Source organism: Bactrocera latifrons, unplaced genomic scaffold, assembly GCF_001853355.1.
Source record: "Bactrocera latifrons isolate USDA-ARS-PBARC rearing strain unplaced genomic scaffold, ASM185335v1 scaffold_1046, whole genome shotgun sequence".
Lineage (NCBI taxonomy): Eukaryota > Metazoa > Arthropoda > Insecta > Diptera > Tephritidae > Bactrocera > Bactrocera latifrons.
Window position 1 is genome coordinate 9,264 of NW_017534460.1, and position 20,990 is coordinate 30,253.

Sequence of the window (20,990 nt, forward strand, 5' to 3'; positions counted from 1 at the left end):
AAAAAATTGCATTCACATATCCTAATAACTTTTGGTTTATTTGACTCTGAACGCAAAACTATATGAATGATTGTCCCTGTTTCTAATGGGTTGGCAGCGTACTGTAATTTACTCTAATAGTAATTAAGATTTTGAATATCACAAATTAATATAAGTATTTTTATTTCACTTTTGATCCATAATAAGAAGCATATACTCTTGTTAGTTTATATAATAAATACAGTAATTAGTAAAATTATTAAGAAATAACTTATACTAGTGTTCAACAAATTTTAAAAATTGTTTTCTATTAGAACAGTATTTCGTAAAGTTTTACCTACATTAACTATAGTGTAGTATTACAGCTTTTCGCCACTCAGATTCAGGATATTATAGTAGTCGTGATCAGGAAAGCGTTCCAGTTCGATATAATCCATCTCAGTATGTAGTAGTTTATCTAGCATTTGGACCAATTCTACAAAAGTAGGGCGTTCATTAGGATCACCTGACCAGCAGTAATACATTATGTTATACAGTTCACGTCGGCAATGTTCAGGTTTCCCAAGACGGTATCCATCGCGTACCTAAAAACACAGAAGTTAACTATATCTTAGCGTCATTATGTGAAGGAAACTGTGGGTATCTGTTGTCATGTCCTGTTTAGATTTTAGCATATGTTAAATATTTGTAAAAGGGTTTTTTTTTAATATTTACATACAGATGAAATAATTTGTCCTCAATTTCTACAGTCTACAAATTTAGAATAACTACTTTCCCCTCTCAGAACTTAAAACTGTAAAAGTGGTACAAGTGGTCAATTATCATAATTTTTAATTAAACCTTATCTTGATGTAACTTTTTTGAGAGGTTTCTTTTAGATGCATAAGACCTTATGATTGACGGTGTTTTTTTTTTTGAAACTAATGAACAATATGTTTACTTATTGTGTAATACAAAATATTTAATGATGCTCTGCGTATAAATGGCGGAGAGTCTGGCTACTGTATAAGGTGATACGGTTTTTTTGGCTTAAGCGTTTCTTTCCATTTACTTTGAACGACAATAGACCTGGCTTCAGTGTTCACATGGTCAATTGATTCAATTCCGAGATCGCGTTCAAGATCGTGACTGCGAACATACCAAGGCGCATCTTAAAACTTTGTTTTGGAATTGATTTTTGTACACTTCCTAAGTGAATAATCATTCCTGTTAGAAATATAGTTAGATAAACTTTTCGAACAATAGCTGAGAGTAATTTTTTTAAATGCCTTTATTTTATTGGTAAATTTTGCAAAACATTTTGCTAAGTGAAYTTTTGTCAGATGGAGATCTTATTTGTTGAAACTTTCGGCGTAATGGGCGCTTTTCTGCTTTCATTTCTTTTACTATGTTCGGACCGACATTGAAAACATTTTGAAAACACATTTGTATGTTGTGGAATCTAAGTCATTCGGACCGACAATGTGTGTTTTCGATGAGTTTTCACTGACAACTATTAAAAGCGGTATTCTCTTACTGTTGCAAGATTGCACGATGACACAAAATGCAAAAATCCTTTACCGAAATATGCAAAGCCAAGAGAGCACCCATTACAGAATCTAGCGATATATGATGGCAGGAAAATAAACATGGGTTTTGGTCTGACATATTTTACAGCCATTGCAATCAATTTTCTGCGTGTGTTTGTTGTTATGCCGTTGCACCAAAGGGAAAATTCTGCAATTTCTGCACGGTGCAAGGTTTTGCAAGAGCAAGAGAATCGCTATCATATGAGAATATCAAGCGACAGCTGTATTTGTACGTGGATTGTAAACAAATATCAAGTGACAATTTAGGGCCGGCAAAACATGTCTTCCAAAAACATCGATTAAACTAGAGCAGGAACCGATTATAATGAGTGGAATGTAAGTTTTCAATTAGTTTTCAGCGAAAACTGTGTTCTCGTTTGACAGATTTTACATGGACGAAAACACAAGTTTTCGTGCGAAAACCAGTTTTTGCCACGAAAACATGTTTTCGTTGTCGATCCGAACATAGTATTTAATTTCTTTTGTATATTTATAACCTGTTGTAACGTTTCTTTTAATTGGTGTACTACTTCAAGCATAGATTTGGAAAGTATTCCCAGTCAGTGTTTTATTTGTTAGCAAAAGTGGTGGTACCTTAATAACGACGCATTCGTGTAGTGTTAAATATTTGTTGAATGGTCAGAAGTCATATCCAACCCCTTTTCTATGCACATATAATTTGAAAATATATGCTTCCAATAACACTCTGTCCTTTGTGGTTATAAGTCTGGAGCCCCAGTGTGTATGTTTCGCATTACAACCTACCTATTACAAATCAGTTTTTATGGTTATTGATCAGTACTATATAAATATCGGATTTTATTTGGTGTCTTAGTGGGGATTCTTCTGTAGATATGTGGTTTTCTTCGTGGTGGCTTGTGTTGCGCAGCTCCTCATCGTGCACAATTTTTCGGATGTATTGCATGATACATTTCAAAGTTTCTGAATTTAATGTAAGTTTGCTTGCTAAAATAGGTCTCAGATATTAAGCATATGTAAATTTTTCAGTAACGAGTATTGTTTTTAGCTAATTTTTTGGTGTTTAGTAAGGCCGTTTGCGTCCTATAGCATAAWTTTTACGAATTCAGTCATACTTGTATTTATTTATTTTTCTTTTTGTACTGCTTTCTCGAGCTTATGAAGGATCTTCCCAAGTGCAATGGTAAACTAATWTTATTTTGTAATCTTTTTCAAGATTTGTTGGAGTATGCAAGCATCATTTGAACAAGTATTCTCTTTTGAAACTTACGAATATTTACTGTTGAAACTTTATTTTCAGCAATTGGTTGGCGTATTGTGTTTGTTGGGAGGCTCTTGTCATTTTGTCAGTCGAGTTTTTAGGACGTGGCTCCTTTGTACCAGTTCTTTGGTCACGAATCTTTTGGAATTCTTTCGCAACTACGCATCCTATGTAGTTAGAAAGACATATCGCGTATGTAATGGCTCTTTCGTTTCCACTTTAGTTTGTTGACTGCATTTATAGGCTTGAATCCCTTTTTATGAAGGTCTGATATTAAAACCTCTAGCTCGTCTGAGTGATGTAAATTTTTAGCGCTAACCTTTATTTGTCGAGATTGCTTATTTTCATAGGAAAACCATGCTAAATTCTATATAAATACAGAAATTTAATCATCAGAGTCGAATGTATTATGTAAATGCTTGTTTTGTCACATCATTCGTAATTTTATATATTTTTTGATATTCACAGTCACCCGATATTTTTATTGGTGGAGGTCGTGAGACTTGCTTTTATGTTTGATTTCCTCTTTTATGGTTTTTGATATAGCTTAAACCACAAGCTGAGGAATTCATTCAGATTTCCTTTTTTTACAGGGCCGTTTTTCAAGATCCAGTCTGGTTCGCGGACAAGCTCTTATTAACAATTTCTCTATTATTTCCAACTGCCTGGATTGTTGGTTTAAAATTGTTTCAAAATAAATAAGTTTATTTGCGGTAGTTTCCACCAGTTGGAGACGTTCGGACATTAGAGTAACATGTGTCAAAAATCATATAATACGTTTGCCAATTTTGGTGTACTCTTTTAGGCTTGTATAATGCAGGTAAAAGCTTAACTACAAATAACGCAAATATAATTTGGTTCCTATATTGGATAACAATGAAGGTTATACTGTGGTAAGTCCAATAAGAACAAATGGTAATAGTTGTCTTACATCTCCTGACAAACATTTAGCAGATGCGAGAGCCTATGCATTCGATCATCTCACCGCACTTCAACTTCCATGTAATCTCCGTTAAAAGCACTTCCGTGTAGAAATATTTTTTTTTAAATTAAGTTATTGTAAATTTTTAAAAATATTTAGGGGTTTCACATAGTCTCATAAAGTTGTAAGTTATAACGAATTGTATTTGCGTAAACTTATTTTAGTATGCAATCCAACAACAAATTTTTTACACTACCGTAAAAATTTATGATTTTATAATTTTACGATAATTTATGACACGTTGTGAGTACCCCAATTTAATTTATTTCTATCACTCTTTTGTTCTCTCCACTTCGCTCCAGGGTTGCCAGAGATTAAATGAAACGAATGTTGTGAGAGTGAAAGCGATTTCATATCCAATTCGTAATGGAACTATAGTATTTTATAATGAAAGCGGCAAGCGATATTATATAACTGTACACAATATCAATAGCGATTTTGGAGCAAAGTGGAGTTCTGAGAAAAAACATATATACCCTGTTAAAAATCAGTTTTAAGGAGAAGAAAAACCTACGTTAACTATTATGTAATTGTGTAATATATTTATTTCGGCTTAAAAATTGTTAGTTTAAGAATACATACATATTCAACAATATAAATCGGATTTTATGAACCTGGATTACGAAATTGGTTGCAATGAGCAATTCGGATTAATAGAGATTATGTACCAGTTCCACTGATTTTTAGCGAAACTATAAAATAGAGTGCTGGTTAAAATATTCGAATCTAAATAATATTATTAGTTTTAGAAGGAACTGAAAAATTTACCAACAAAGCTAACTAGTATTATGCCAAACTATTTTAAAAAATTAAATCATATATGTTTCTACATTGAAATAAYTTAATTGATAGAATTTGTATTTAGTATTTTGTAACGAACGATTTTTGCAACCGCTTTTGTAAATATAGTACCTTACGCATGACATCTGCCGCAGAGATACCAGGATATGGTGTTGACCCCAAAGTGACTATTTCCCACATCAAAATACCAAAGCTCCATATATCAGATTTTACGGAAAAAATGTTGTCATAAAGGGATTCAATAGCCATCCATCTGCGAAATAATTTTGATAATTGTTATTTTAATACGAATTTGAAACGTATTTGCGCCATTTATATAAAATAATTCTTTATATACTATATATTCCCGTGTCGATTAGACCAGAATAAATAATTTTTGAAAGCAGAAAGATAAAATAAGAAAAGTTAAGGGAAATTATATTATTATGGTGAGTGTTCTTATAAAATGACAAGAAAGTATTCAAACATGTTTTTCATTAGGCTAATAGGCAAAGAAATAAAAAAACAATATTTAAGGTTCCGTTTTAGGTGTTGGCTAAATAAGTCTCAGACCCCCCTCACAATATTACACTCCCACTCCACACACATTACATACACCACATCATCATTCCACTCCACACCTGCATTCCACACCACATCTTCATTTCACTCCACATCTCACGCACACAACATAACGAATTCAACACACATGAGGACACCACACAAAAGGGAACAAAARGGACCGACGGACAAGTCTTTTTTTGATTTCGACCGCGAACTCGGACAGTTAACTTACGTTCCTCCGTGCCATTTTTAATTTCGTTGCGCATCTTGGTTTTATACTGCGAGGTAAGTGCCCCGAGTTTTTGGTCATTAATAATTATTGTCTTTCGAGCCGTACCGGAAGGTACCAGTGGTCAAATCAGAATTTTGACATTTCGCTATGTAAGATTTTCTTTTCCTTTTGTGTCAAACCTTTATGTCAAATAAAATACGAAGATCGCTCTCTTTCTTTTTGGAAATTCGCCATAGAAGGACGTGCCCACACAAACGCTCCACAATGGTGACCCCGCACATTTTTACTTTTTACTTACTATTTGTCTAAATTTTTTATTATGAGTCTCGACGAAAGTCAATTGGTTTCTGAAGGAGGGAACATTTTAGAAAATGCTACAACACGAAGGACGTTGCCCCAGATGCGATAGGATAATATTGAGGCATATTTTTATTCTTTAAACTTTTGGTTCGATGCAGTGGGCATCGTGGCTGACATAATAAAGTTTAGCATCGTTTTGGCAAGCGTTCCACCTTCAAAGTTAATGGAACTGCGTACCATAGTTGATGCTGCTCCGCGCACGAATAAATACGGCTACATTCGGACAAAACTGTTGGAAAATTTTACGGAAAGCCAGCAGCGACGCCTGCAGCGTGTACTTTGCGAGATGCCCCTCGGCGAACGGCGCCCAAGCGACCTTTACAACGGGATGAAGCGCGCCGCGGGAACCACGTTAAGCGAGAGCATACTTCACGACCTCTGGATCACTCGGTTACCTACATATACGCAAGCGGAAATCATCGCTACAAATGTGCCAATCGTCGAAAAGTTGAAGATCGCCGACTCCATTACGAAGTCCATTAAATTGCGCCAAGGAGACTGCAGCGAATTGTGCACCGTACAACAATCTACCGACAAAGATCTGAGATCTGTATTAAGCGACCACGGACATCGGTTTCGGTCTAGATCTAGATCTAGGACTCCGGCAGGTATCCGTAACTCACACAACAGCTCCAACGAAATGTGCTGGTATCACGCGAAATTTGGTCGTAACGCCCGTAAATGAAGACCGCCGTGCAAAATGGCTCATCCGCAGCCACCAACCGACTCAAATTAAGCCTGCTCAGCCAACTGTTTTTCAGAATCCGGCAAACGTTCTGAAAAACTTACGAACAAACGCCTTCACATATTCGACACTACTGCAAAAATGAGTTTCCTTATCGACTCCGGCGCAGAGGTGTCGACAATACCGAAGTGTTCAAGCTTGGCTGAAGCATCTAAATCGGATACCAAATGGTTTGCTGCTAATGGTTCACCAATTCAAGTATTTGGTGAAGTCCTACTTAAATTGAATCTAAACTTACGTAGAGAGTTCGTGTGGAAGTTCGTAATTACCGACGTTTCTCAAGCGATTATAGGCGCAGACTTCTTATCATTTTTCAATCTACTACCAGATCTCAACCGACATCGACTACTTGACCGCCACAACGCGTTAAAAACAATGTGCTCGATAAAGTCAATTAATACACCGAATATATCAACTATCAACGTAAATATGCCATGTCGGATATTTTGTTAAAATTTCCGAAAATAACTCATCAACCTTCTCTAGAAGTTTCAACAAAATCTACAGTTGTCCACCGGATCATTACGTCCGGACAACCGGTATTTGGCAGACCAAGGCGGTTATCACCTGAGAAGCTTGCTGCAGCACGTGATGAATTCGAGCTCTTAATGAAACTTGGCATATGTCGGCCGTCTAGTAGCGACTGGGCGAGCCCCCTGCACATGGTCCGCAAAGCACATGGTTCTTGGAGATTTCACGCACATATTATCAGGCAAAACAATTTTTTCAAAAATCGAGCTACAGAAAGCTTTTCAACAAATCCGTGTACATGAAGAGGATGTGTGCAAAACGGCCATTACAACCCTTTTCGGACTGTACGAGTTCACTCACATGACCTTTGGATTACGCAACGCCGCACAGACATTTCAAAGGGTTATCAATGAAGTCCTTCGCAGAGTAAATAATACTTTCGTCTACTTGGATGACATCTGCATAGCTTCTGCCTCGACGGAGGAGCACCACAAAGACCTTGAAAACGTATTTCAACGATTCAACAATTTGACAATAAWCATTGCAAAGTCGATACTCGGAGTACCGGAACTCGAATTCCTTGGGCATCTTATCACCCAAGACGGCATACAACCATTGCCAAATCGTGTCAAGACTTTCACAGATCTTAAACTTCCAACTACTGCGAAAGACCTAAACCGGTTCCTCGAAATGGTAAATTTTTATAGACCTTTTTTGAAAAATCCTCTTCTACATCACTCACCCCTCATATGGACGAAAGAAAATATAAAACATTGCGAGTCCTGTAAGGAGGACCTAGCTAAATATGCGCTGCTAGCACTTCCCACTCCCAACGCGCAGCTGTCATTGTGGATTGACGCATCCGACTATGCAGCCGGTGCAGCGCTACACCGAGTAGTTAACAACACGCTCCAACCGCTGGGTTTCTTCCAGCGAAAATTTAAAAGAGCAGAACAGCGATACAGTACTTACGACAGGGAGCTCACAGCTATGTATCTCGCTATCCAACATTTCCGTTTTATGCTTTAAGAACGAGGTTGCCACGTCTACACAGACCAAAAACCTCTCACATTCGCATTACATCAAAGACTAGAAAAAGYTTCGACTAGACTTTATCGCTCAAATCACCACAGACATCCGTCACGTGTCTGGTCAACAAAATGTTGTCGCCGATATGATGTCCCGCATTGAAGCAATAACCTCGGAAACAACTTTTCAATCAATCAACTATGACGACTTGGCCACCGATCAAGTGACAGACGAGGAGCTCCAATCCTATCTCAATGCGCAAGTGAAGCATTCATTCTAATTCGTACGCTCTTCCTTCCAGCACAAAAAAGGTGTACTGTGATATTTCGACCGATCGCATCCGACCGTTCATCACCAAGCGATTCCGCCAAGCAGTACTTTGGAGAATCCACAACATTTCGCACCCCGGTTCACGTACAACATCAACGATGATGAGTGAATGTTTCACCTGGCCCGGAATCCATCGCGACAGTCATAATTTTGCAAAACATTGCCTACGCTGTCAACGTAATAAAATCACCAGACACAACGTCACTCCTATGCAACATGCGTTATTGAACGCTTCGCCCATTTACACATCGACGTCGTGGGACCGTTTCCGCTGTCCGAGGGTAATCGCTACTGTTTAACAGTAATCGACCGTTTCACCCGGTGGCCAGATGCTTTCCCGATTCCAGAGCACCGCACCAACAGTAGCTAAAGCATTAATTAGCGGCTGGATATCGAGGTTCGGAATCCCCACCGACATAACGTCAGACCTGGGACGCCAATTTGAATGCACACTTTTTCAACATTTACTCCAATGCATAGGTGTTAAATATCTTCGAACTACGCCTTACCATCCACAAAGCAACGGGATCGTCGAACGTTCRCACAGAACCCTCAAGTCAGCCTTACTTTGTCATGACAAGGAACATTGGACAAATTTTCTACCGATAATTCTTTTGGGACTCCGCTGCGCATTCAAATCGGATATTGGAGCATCACCGGTCGAGCTACTTTTTGGGATGACGCGACGCTTGCCATCCGAATTATTCATCAACTCTCCTGTACCAGATAATGAGACTGAAGTTGTTGCTCAGTTGCGACAAATAATGCGCGACCTACGTCCGGTCAACACGTCTTGGCATACCACTCAGAAATCTTTTGTGCACACAGATTTAAAAACGTGCGACCAGATTTTCATCCGTGACTTGTCGGTACGACCATCATTATTAACTCCTTACAAAGAGCCTTACAAGGTTATTCATCGCTATCAAAAATATTTCATCGTCGACATTAACGATAAAGCAGTCAACATTTCTAACGACCGTTTGAAACTTGCTTACACCGCCGCAGATTCCAACTAGGAGGGGAATACTGTGGCAGCACCGCCACTCATTTCGGAGTTAATTATAGTTGTATTAAGCATGGTAACTCTACCTGCTACTTTGACATTTCGCTATGTATGATTTTCTTTTCCTTCTGTGTCAAACCTTTATGTGAAATAAAATGCGAAGATCGCTCTCTTTCTTCTTGGAAATTCGTCGCAGAAGAACGCGCCCACACGAACRCTACACATATATATTTATATATTAGGCTAGTGGCGCTGAGAGCGCTTAGTTCTAGTTTTATTCGTCGCATCGGGTCATGCTATACCTTTTTGGAAAGCGCATTTCATGCGCTAAAACGTGTTTGATTGATTGTCGTTTCTTTTAAGTCGTCCGTGAGTTATAGCGTCGCACACATGGAGCAAAATAAAGAGGAAATACGGTATATTTTACAGTACTATTAGGATAAAGGCAAAAATGCATCTCAAGCCGCCAATAAAGTTTGTGCAGTTTATGGACCCGATATAGTTTCCATTTCCACCGCACAACAATGGTTGTGTTTTCGTTCTGGTGTAGAGGTGGTCGAAGATGCGCCACGCTCCGGAAGGCCTGTCGTCGATAATTGCGATAAAATCGTTGAATTGGTCGAAAGAGATCGGCATAGTAGCAGCCGTAGCATCGGTCAAGAGCTGAGCGTGAGTTCAAAAAAAATTCAATAATAAAATACCGCAAGACTTTTTTGACAACCTATTATTATATATATAATTAATAAAAAATTATACGTGGTGAAAAACATCAATATACAATAAAAATTCAACTACTTGCACTATTTTTCGCAATACCCCTTCTGCTTGTTAAAGCGGTAGACAGGATTGCTTAAACCGTAAGCAAAGGCAGCTTTATAAAAAACAAAAATATACACCCTAAAGCGAAAAATAGAAAAAGAAGAAAAGATAGAGAACAAAATACAAATATACCTATATTCTATTTCAAATTGGATTTAGTTATATACACACACATATTTATTACATACTATATTAAAAAAAAAAAAAACAAGTAAGGAAGGGCTAAGTTCGGGTGTCACCGAACATTTTATACTGTCGCATCAAATACCATATTTGTTTAAAGTTTTATTCCGCTATCATCATTGGTTCCTAATGGATATATTATACAGAGAAGGCATCAGATGGAATTCAAAATGGCGTTATATTGGAAGAAGGCGTGGTTGTGAACCGATTTAACCCATATTTCGTACATGTCAACAGGCTRTTAAGAAAATATTATGTACCGAAAATCACTTTTAGTGATTTTCAACGTGGTTATTATCCGATTTCTTCCGTTTTTGAACTGTATATGGAAATGCCTGAAGGAAACAACTGTATAGAGTTTGGTTTATATAGCTACATTATTTTCCGAGATATGTACAAAAAACTTAGTAGAGGCCCCGCCCGCCCACTTTTCCAAAAAAATTACGTCCAAATATGCTACTCCCTAATGCAATCCTTCGTGCCAAATTTCATTTTAATATCTTTATTTATGGCTTAGTTATGACACTTTATAGGTTTTCGGTTTTCGACATTTTGTGGGCGTGGCAGAGGGCCGATTTTGCCCATCTTCGAACTTAACCTTCCTATGAAGCCAAGAAATACGTGTACCAAGTTTCATCCTGATATCTCAATTACAGCTTGAGTGCCAAAGTTTAGTACAAAATCTGATTTTATCAATAAATTTGACACAGATTCAGACTAAAACAAACCTGACATATGGTTGGTTGGTTGGTTGGGTTGGGCTTGAGAGGAACCCGAAGAGCAGCCACCTACACGCGGTGGATTCTGATTGACCAATACAGGTTAGCTGAGAGCTGCAACAATTTTCACCTTGCGCCGTGGCGCACCGCATTTTCGCTCGTATCCCGGGAACGGTTCGTCCTACGGCCATGATCATTTCGATAGCAATTGACGTGACAATTAACTTTTGCTTCAAACATTTTTTCATGAGATGCGTATTTCAAGCGCTAGGTAGACAATTTCACGATTTTAGGCGAATTTSYGAAATTTCAAGGACGGAGTTGGGGTTGAAGATACAATCCGCTCTCAAAACAAAAAGTTGCTTTGAAATCAGGAAGTACTAAGGCAACTTTTCCGCACTATTAGATATTTCGAATCGAAAAAGGTCCAGAATCGACCCTATTTACGGGCCCCTATTATACACTACGGACCTTTCTATTTATAGCCAGTAGGGACAGATGTTCAAGATGTATAGTTACGACCGTATTCTCTTTGTTTCAGTTTGAATCGTATCTTGGTAAACTACGGACGTGCAATTTCAGAAACTTTGGCTGATTTGTGTTTTCTATGTAATAAGTCAGATTCGGGAGAAGCGCTTATTGAAGTAGTGCGCGGTATGAAATCTCTACGAACTGCAAGTGTCGAACGAAACGACGGAAAAATTGATTATTTAAAATCAGTAACCTCTGTTAAAGTGCATGAAAAGTGCCGAAGTGTTTACATTAGTAAAAACGGTATCCAAGCAGCAAAACGGTAACAAGAAGAAGGAAGAACTATAACTTTTCCATTAGTACTCTGTAAAAAAAGAGGTGAAGTGTTTGATTTTAAGAGTCAATGTTTATTTTGTAGCGAAATCGCTGATGAGGCTGCAGAGAAAAAGGAAAGAGAAAAATTGAGAAACTGACAAATTTGGATGAAATGCTGCAGCTAGGCATTTGAGAAAGAAAATTGTTCGGCCCAGAGATTAATAGAAAGTGGAACTCAAATCTTATTGGCCGTCTATAATGCTCCGAAATCTGTAAAAAAATTCGCGATCATCTTCGTTATATGAATTACGTCAAGTCTGCAAAACTTAATAAGCCTGTGCAGCTTTCAAATATTTCACCAACAAGTGCAGCGAACGTATATATTATCAAGTTCAAACTTGGTTAGGGCATGATTTGTAACCCCATGTGTGGGGTTGGGTAATGCGAAACGATTTTCTGGAGCCTATTATGACAATTTTACTACCTGCTCCAGAACATTTGCTAAATACAATTTTCTGCAACTGCAAGAGTGGTTGTGGTTCGCGATGCGGATGCAGGAAAGTGGGCTTGCAATGCTCTTTAGCTTTTGGCCAATGTAATGGGCAAGCTTGTCTCAATGCTCTTCAATATCAGAGCGACATTAACGAAGATGGAACTTTTGACCCCGAAGTCATGAAAGAACTTGGGACAAATGTCGTTGAAGACGATAATCACCAGTTTGAAATTTACCAGCAGCCGGAAGACGACGATGAATAGGAAGAAGATGATTAAAATTATACATTGTAGTTTTTGCACCCAAAATATTATAAGTAATGATATTTTTTAATAAAAAGATAAATTCATAATTTATTTGTTTTTATCATGTAGGAAGTTATTTATGTTAATTAGGTTTAAATTCAAATATATTTCCTATATTTTCATTAACAATTTTGCAATTACATGGGCAGGCAAGTGTTTTTAAATAAATCAATACTGAATAAAAAGTGGATTGGTTAGGAAAAAATTATAAAATATAATATAATAGTTAATAAAAATTGAGAAATATTTATAATCATTGACACAGATCTACAAGAAAACTATATTGTCTGAAATGTTTTTCGATTCAATGGCAAATCATTTCAATAATGCCAAGCAAACCTGTTTGTAACAGACACCTTTCATTATATGTTATTTCCTGGTCTACGAAAAGGGAGCTAACGTGCGAAAACTAGTTTTCTGGGAAACACCTGTTAAAAAAAAAGCATCTCATCTTTCATCCGAATCAACTAAAAAGTGAAAATTGATTTTTTGACACCTAAGCCCTCTTTCCGTAGACCAGGTCACATATGATTAAAAAGGTTTACGTCGTCGACATATAAAACAACTTTTAAATATTATGTTACAGCAAAGATATCGTTAATAAACAAAAGGAATAGAAACGGRCCAAGGAGACTACCTTGTGGAACACCTGATGAAATACTATTAACATTTGAAAGAGTATCATTAAATATCAATATGTTTTGCTCTATTATGAGGATAAGAAGATACCAATTGAGGAAGTTCAAGTTTATGTCGATTGCTTCAGATTAGATCACATTCTGGCCGCTTGAAAGCAAGTTAGGGGTCAAAGACCGGGAAAATCTCTAATGTTAATGTTATAGGCCTAAAGCCTACCAGTCTCTCCTCGTTTAAGCTTAGTATTCAGCTCTCAGAAAATGTAAAAACTTCATATAAAAAACGCCCAAGAAACGGACAAGTAACTTTCCTGCGATAAATTTACTTGTGCTAGTATGCAGCTCTAAAGAAATCTAGTACTAGTTTTTAACAGTACTACCTGGTACTAACCTGGTTTTGCGAATAAACATGAAGTCAACAATTGTTTCTCAAAGGAAATTCGAAGTAATCGCTAAATTCATCCTAAATTAGTTAAGATCATTATTATGAAGTATATTTCTTTTCGAAATGTTGTATAAAGCTTACCAATCATCAACAACACTCCTTAAATCGCAATGAAAATATTTATGTTACAACACATGCACTAGATTTTATAATTTTCTTATGTCAAAAATAACTTGTATATATTATATTTCAAAGTATAAACTAATTTAGTGCATTATTGCATTAGTCTATTGCATAATCTCATAGCGTTTGTAGCACTAAAAAACCTGGCAACATTGTTTTATCGATAAATTTCCAAAAAACACTCATTTGGCAGCGCAGAAAAAGTCTGCGTACAATTAGTAAAACGGGAATTACCCGCGTAATAACAAAGTGTAAAAGTAGCGGTAAGTTATAGTTTTAAATCTTTTTTGTAAAAGAAGCAATATTTAAATACTTTTGTGTATTTCACTTTGAATTTAAATTCAGTTTACACAATGTCTCCTAAAGGCAAGGAAATAAGCTCCTCCGAAAGAGAAATAACTGTTAAACTTCATGAAGAAGGAAAATCATACCGTGAAATCGGTCGAATTGTTGGAAGAACACATTTTTCCATACAAAAGGTGATACAAAATTACATATGTAGATACCGGAGTTTTTGTATCTAGGCACCGTTCCTGGCGCCTAAAAATATTAACCGATCGTGAAACACGAAACGTTTTGCAGAGTGTGAAGCAAAACCCAAGACTTACTGCATCGAAAATTGCTGAAAATATTAAAAAAAAATTTTAAAAAAGTCATTTGCACTGACACAGTTCGTAAAATTTTGAAGAGAGCAGGGTATCATGGTCGCGTTGCACCCAAGAAACCGTTCATATCCCTAGTTAATAGACAAAAGCGTATTGCTTTCGCAAAAGAGCACCTGAGCAAGGCCCGGGAGTTTTGGCAGAGTGTTATTTTGTCCGACGAGAGAAAACTTTGCGTCTTTGGAATTAAAGGGCGTAAAATTGTATGGCGAAAAACGCGCAGGGGCACTTGATAAGGAAAACTTGATGCCAACTGTGAAGCATGGTGGAGGCGGAGCAATCGTATGAGGGTGCATGGCTGGTAATGCTGTAGGCCGAACGGAATTTATAGAATCCACTATGGACAGATGCTTACCTAAATATTTTAAAGAGAAATTTGAAGCAAAGTGTGGAAGAATTGGGTCTAGGAAGTGACTACTATTTCCAACACGATAACGACCCGAAGCATACCGCAGACGTAGTTAAGCTTTGGTTACTCTATAACGTCCCCAAACAGCTTCGAACGCCACCACAATCGCCAGATTTGAATCCCATGGAATACTTGTGGGATTCACTGAAACGAAAAATCCGCCAACGCACAATTACTTCAAAAGCTATGATCAAGGATGTACTGCCCAGGAATGGGCTAAAATCTCTCCGACAGAAACGTCAAAGCTTGTCGACTCAATGCCAAAACGCCTGGCAGAAGTTTTAAAAAGTAAAAGATACCCAACTTCCTATTAAATTTTAAGAACAACTCCGAAACAGAATATCTGTAACCTACTTATCTACCTTGTACGCAGACTTTTCCAATGGATTCTCTAGTCGTTTGTACGTTTTTTTTTTTGTGTTTAAATGTTATTGTTGGAAGATTCTGAATAAAATTATACTTTTAATATCCTTTAATGGAAACAAAATAAATTTAGTTTTATAAAAAGTATTTAAAAGCCTTTTTTTTCAATGAGTTACTTTGGTTGGTACCATGTACGCAGATTTTTCTGCCTAGTGTACAAATTTTATTTTCTTTCGTTTATTCTCTCCTGCTCTTCTATTATAGATCATTCACAATGCGTAACCAGCCGTCAACATTACTTGAAGAAATATTGTATTTTTTTTCTTGAGCAATTACTTGAGAGCTGGATACCAACGTTTATGTTGAAAACTCTAAAAGGACTCATAAAACTGSTCATCAGGGGTCGAAGACCAAGGAACGGGTTACTAAGTGCTCAAAGTGTTTCCAGCAAATTCAGGTCGGTAGTGTCATGGCTGGAGGTAGCCCTTTCTTGATATCGAAGATTCTTTCAACAACATATGGCTGGAGGCGATAATTCTGGCACAGTGGGAATGTGGATGAACACATCGGAAAGTAAAGAGGAGAACTCCGCAAGGTAGCATCCTTTCCTCCATGCCCAGGATCCTAGTGGTGAACGATCTTTTGAAAGAACTTAATGAACGAGGCTGCCAGGTAGTTCCAGGCAGAAAGAAATGGATTAGCCATAAGTCCAAATGAAATTGAAATAATTTTTCTTTATTAGGAGATATAAAACCGTGAGGTTACTCTCCCCTCGTTGGGATGCTCTATTTTCCAACCGGTGGACTGGCGGAGTACTCGGGGTTAATGTTGATAGAGAACTCTCATGTGAGCAAACCCTTGAAAAGAGAGTGAGGAACTCATTTGACGCCTTGCACTACTGTAGGAAAGCAATTGGGAAAATATAGAACTTCTTGCCAAAAGTGTTGCTTTGGCTCTATAAAATCATAATTAAACCAACAATGTTGTATATGATCGTGTTTTGGCGGAGGATTCTTAAGAGAACCATACTAGCTACGTCGCTGGAGCATTTTCAAAAAGCAGGTTTCATCGGCATGTTTGGTGCACTAAGTACTATCGCAACAATGACAGTCAATGCCATTCTACACGTTGCACATACAGATTTCGCTGGCAGGTCCTTGGCGGCGAAGACTGCTTACAGACTTAAGGGAGCTGAGCATATAAGGGGTCTCGAGTAGGACACACTGAAATTCTCAACGGCTACAGTTGCATTACTTCCAACTTAGATTACTGCACCTTCTCCGGACGGTTTCTTCTCGGCTCATACACCTGCAGGAGATGGACAGAACAAGCAGTTAGAGAAGGGGTGTAGTAAGTTTCTTCACGGGCAAATTGAGGTTGAGAAAGCCTCTTTCAGATGCATTTCTTCCAATCTTGATCACTGCAATTGCCCATTTATGAGAAGGCATCTGATTACAGTTTTGTATCTTAGTTTGTGGCTTATTTTAAGTCATTTATAACTTCTCGTTTAAACGGCACGACGTTCGTGAGGGTAAAGTTTGTTTATAGATTTGTGTTAAATTTTGTACAGGAATGTTTGCCATTTCATTTTCACGTTTCAAAATTCGCAAGTTTACGTCTATTAAAAAATTATCTATTGCCTTCGTCAACAACGTTGTCGGTAATGGAATAAGTTAAATCCTCGAGTGGTTCATGAAACGCGATTGCATCTCTAAAAATTTGGCGTTTGGAGCAGATTGCAGTATGACGCCGTCATCGGGCGTTATTTCTTTCTATATGAGGCTAATACCAGCGTTACCATAAATAGCGAGCGGTACAACACGACGTTGACATACTTTTCTCCGTATTTTCATAAAATCGATGCGAACATTTGTATTTTCCATAAGTGCATCAGGAAATTGAATGGGAACATAAAGGAGCATCAAGTCTTTTTACACTCTTGCAACATATTGCTACAGAGATAATATTTTTGTTCCTCTAACGGTTTTACGTATCCTCCAAAAGTAAGCGAGATATGTTAAGCACTTAGCACTAAATTAAGATACAGAACTGTAATTTGACAGTAGGGCAGCTGTGCGCTGAAGACTTTTAAAAATGTCGACGTGTCCCTGTTTTCTAATAAATTTAATGTACATATCTTCTAGACTACCAAAGCTACAATAACAAAACTTGCTCAAGAAAATTCTTATAGAAACTATTACCGACAATGTAAAAATGGACGCATTTTTTTTTTTAATTTTGAGAAGGATTTATACCGCCCTCTTTTAGTAAAATAATATATCTGCCCTCTAATAAGTTTAATGCACATACTTTCTAGACTACCAATAGCTAAACTCGCTGAAGAAAATTGTTATAGAAACTATTACCGACAGTTTGGAAATTTTTATAAAATTTTTTTTTAATTTTGAGAAGACATTATGAAAATCGGATGATGATCATTTATATACACATAACTTTATCTAGTTCTCGCTTAATTTTAAGTTAGACAAGGTGGTTTCTAAAGTAAACAGGAATTTTTGAATCTAGCGCCCCCTTCTGGTGTGGCTATCTTTATCGATTGTCCAGTGGGAATTTCATGACATTCATCGATTGAAAGTGAAGTTATTACRTTTTAAGTTTCAGTATGTTCGTGTTATCGGTGAAACAATGGGTTTCGAACAAAGAGCCAACATTAAATTGGTAACACTTTTACCGAAACGTTTCAATTGATGAAACAAGGGTGGTTTCTTTCCTTTTCAAAGTGGTTGTGAGGACATAAATGACGATCAACATGTGGGAATTTCATCGATACTGTGCTTGAATTCATCAAAAAGCAGTCGAAAACATCATTGATATTCGTGAAAATGGAACTGAAGACGTAGAGACCATTCAAAAGGCTTGCATACTGGCGGTTATACCGACCAATAAGCTAAAACACACATTTTAAATGGTTTTGGACCTTGAAAAAAGCTGTATTGAAGCAGAAGGAGATTATTTTGATTAAAATAAATTGATTTTGCCGAAAAAGCCATTTGTTCTGTGTTTTTTTTTTTTTGGTTTTAAAGGAAAGCACCTTGTACGGTCAATCATTAGGTGAACAAAACTATTATCCTCTGTAGCAAGAGCATATAAATAACGTAAGCGGCACAGTGTCCGTCACGAAAGTTACAATAGCCGTRGCAATAAGTCTAACACCTAATAACCTAATTTTCGCATTACCAAGTGATGACTATTAGAAGGAACAAAATTAAGGGTCCCGTTTACTCACTGGTGAACACTAATGTGGTAATGGCCTAGACTTGATATACAGCGATAAGCGACTGACACATATAGAACTAGAGTTAAATAATTTAAGGCAGGATGTTTTTTTTTTTTTTTGTTTTTTCTAATGTACCTATTATGGGGCTCGGAAATAATCTCCTGTTATTGAACAGGATGTTAAATCTGTCCTATAAGCCTGTGTGAAGAAATCCTTGGAGATTTTTTCATTACGACATAGCCTAAAGGCTTGGCTTCAAGCCTGACTCTCGTACAAGGGAAGGAGCTTAAACATGAAAAAGCAAAGAAAAGCTAAGTTCGGGTGTAACCGAACATTTTATTATCTCACAATGTGATAAAATCAAATGCAATTCCATACTTTCAGATTTTGTAAGCCTTTGTATTAAACAAGTAATGAAAGCTAAGTATGAGGGTAACCGAATATTTTATACTTCTGCAAATTGAAAAAAACTAAAGTCGTGGAAGTACTTTCAGGTGTTGGAAATCTTTATACTAAAAATTTTTCAGATATAACGCATATTCATTTAGATTCATCACTACGTTTTGCACAATCGATATATTAAGTTGTCAAATATCTCATTTTCGTTTTTTTGTCTTTTGAATTTCGCGGCTATGTATAAAGCGCTAAAGAGCTCGTATCGTATACTATACATCTTTGAAAGGTCTTGATATAACCTACAAAACGATGCTATGCATGATTAGTTTGCATATTGCGTTCAACAGTTAAAGACGTGTAAACATGAAGTTCACTAACACCGAAATTCGCGCTATTTTATAGGTTTCCTTCCTTAAAGGCAAATCCGCTAGAGAAACGTTCCGTGAGATTAATGGTGTTTTGGCGGATGGTACTCTATCACCTCGAACTGTGGAGCACTAGTTTCGACGATTCAGAGTGGGCGAAAACGCCAAAATGAATAAGCCAGTCGACGGGRGATCTGTTACGACGAATACCGATCAAATCATGGAAGACATCGAGTTAGACCGGCATGTGGCCGTGACATTGCCCAGAAGATGGGAGTTAGTTACCAGATACACCAAAAGGCTTGATGTTTGGGTGCCGCATGATTTTACGTAAAAAACCTTCTACCACCGAATCAACGTCCACGATATACTGATGAAACCGAACGTCTCGATCCGTTTTTGAACCGGATGGTGACTGGCGACGAAAAATGGATCACATACGACAATATCAAACGAAAACGGTCGGTGCTGTATGTTTGGTGGTATTGGAAGGAAATCATTCACTATGAGCTGCTCCCATATGGCCGGACGCTTAATTCTACCATCTACTATGAAAAACGGGACCGCTTGAATAGGTGATTGACCAAAAGCGTCCATATTTGGCCAACGGGAAAGGTGTGGTGGTCCACCAGGACAACGCCAGACCACACACATCGTTGATGACTAGTCAGAAGCTACGGGAGCTCGAATATGAAGTTTTATCGCATTCACATATAGCCCGGACATAGCGCCAAGTGATTATTATCTGTTCCTGTCCATGACAAACGCCCTTCTTGGTGTAAAGTTTAACTAAAAAGAGCTTGTGCTTCTACGAGAAGGATATTATGAAGTCGCCGTCTAGATGAAAACAGATTATCGAACGAAAGGGCGCATATTTGAACTAAATCCGATTATTGTAACACTTTTTATAAAGCATTGAATAAAGATCAAAAAAGCGGAAGGGAGATATTTGACAACCTAAGGTTCTCTAGAATTCGTTAAGAAATCTCATAAATGGGCCAATATATAAGATATAAAATCAAGCGGATATCTGAAAATTCTCAATATCGCTTGCGGGGATAGATGGTGGGGGGGCATAGGTCAACTGGATTTCAAGTCGACTCGTGATCCTGATCACTTATATTTATATATATAACTCTATATCTGTCTCGATTAAGTTTAGGTGATACAAAAAACTGTTAGGTGAACCAATCTAGAATATTATATCTACATATGTACAAGCAACATGTTGCGAGAGTATAAAAAGTACAGCAATAAGAACTGTAAAGCAAAACTAACTTATTTATTATTATTAATTTCRGTAAATAAGAAAGTAACATTGGTATAATATTCTACATATTTAAGGCTGCGAATTGCTTATCCGTCCGTTAAAGAAAACGTAGCAAAAGGAAGAGCTAAGTTCGGGTGTCACCGAATATTTTATACTCTCGCATGACAAGTTTCATCAAGATATTTCAATTTTTACTTAAGTTACAGCTTGCACGGACGGAGATCCGGATTTCAACTCTACTCGTCACCCTGATCACTTTGGTATATGTAACCATATATCTGACGATATATACCGTTATTAGCTACTTTATTGCGAGAGTATAAAAATGATTCCTCTCGAATTACATGAAAATATCTGAGAGATTTACCGATATTTTCGGTGAAAAATTAGGTTAGGATAAGTTATGCACAGAGCTCTTCGTATTCGATATCAGGGACCTAGAATACTTATAGTCCGATCACGACAATTTTTCCACAAGGGATACCTCAGCTCA

General features: G+C 37.3%; 1 protein-coding gene across 3 annotated transcripts in view; it reads right to left on the reverse strand.

Moving 5' to 3' along the window:
* Window positions 1-20,990, reverse strand: part of LOC108969350 (tyrosine kinase receptor Cad96Ca-like) — a gene marked incomplete at its 5' end in the record, with an annotated part of 28,097 nt that overhangs the window by 1,404 nt on the left and 5,703 nt on the right. The window contains 3 exon segments of one of the 3 annotated variants that reach the window (XM_018934020.1): window positions 367-454; window positions 514-563; window positions 4,682-4,823. In XM_018934020.1, coding sequence (XP_018789565.1) covers window positions 433-454; window positions 514-563; window positions 4,682-4,823 — 214 coding nt within the window. 3 annotated transcript variants of the gene reach the window in all.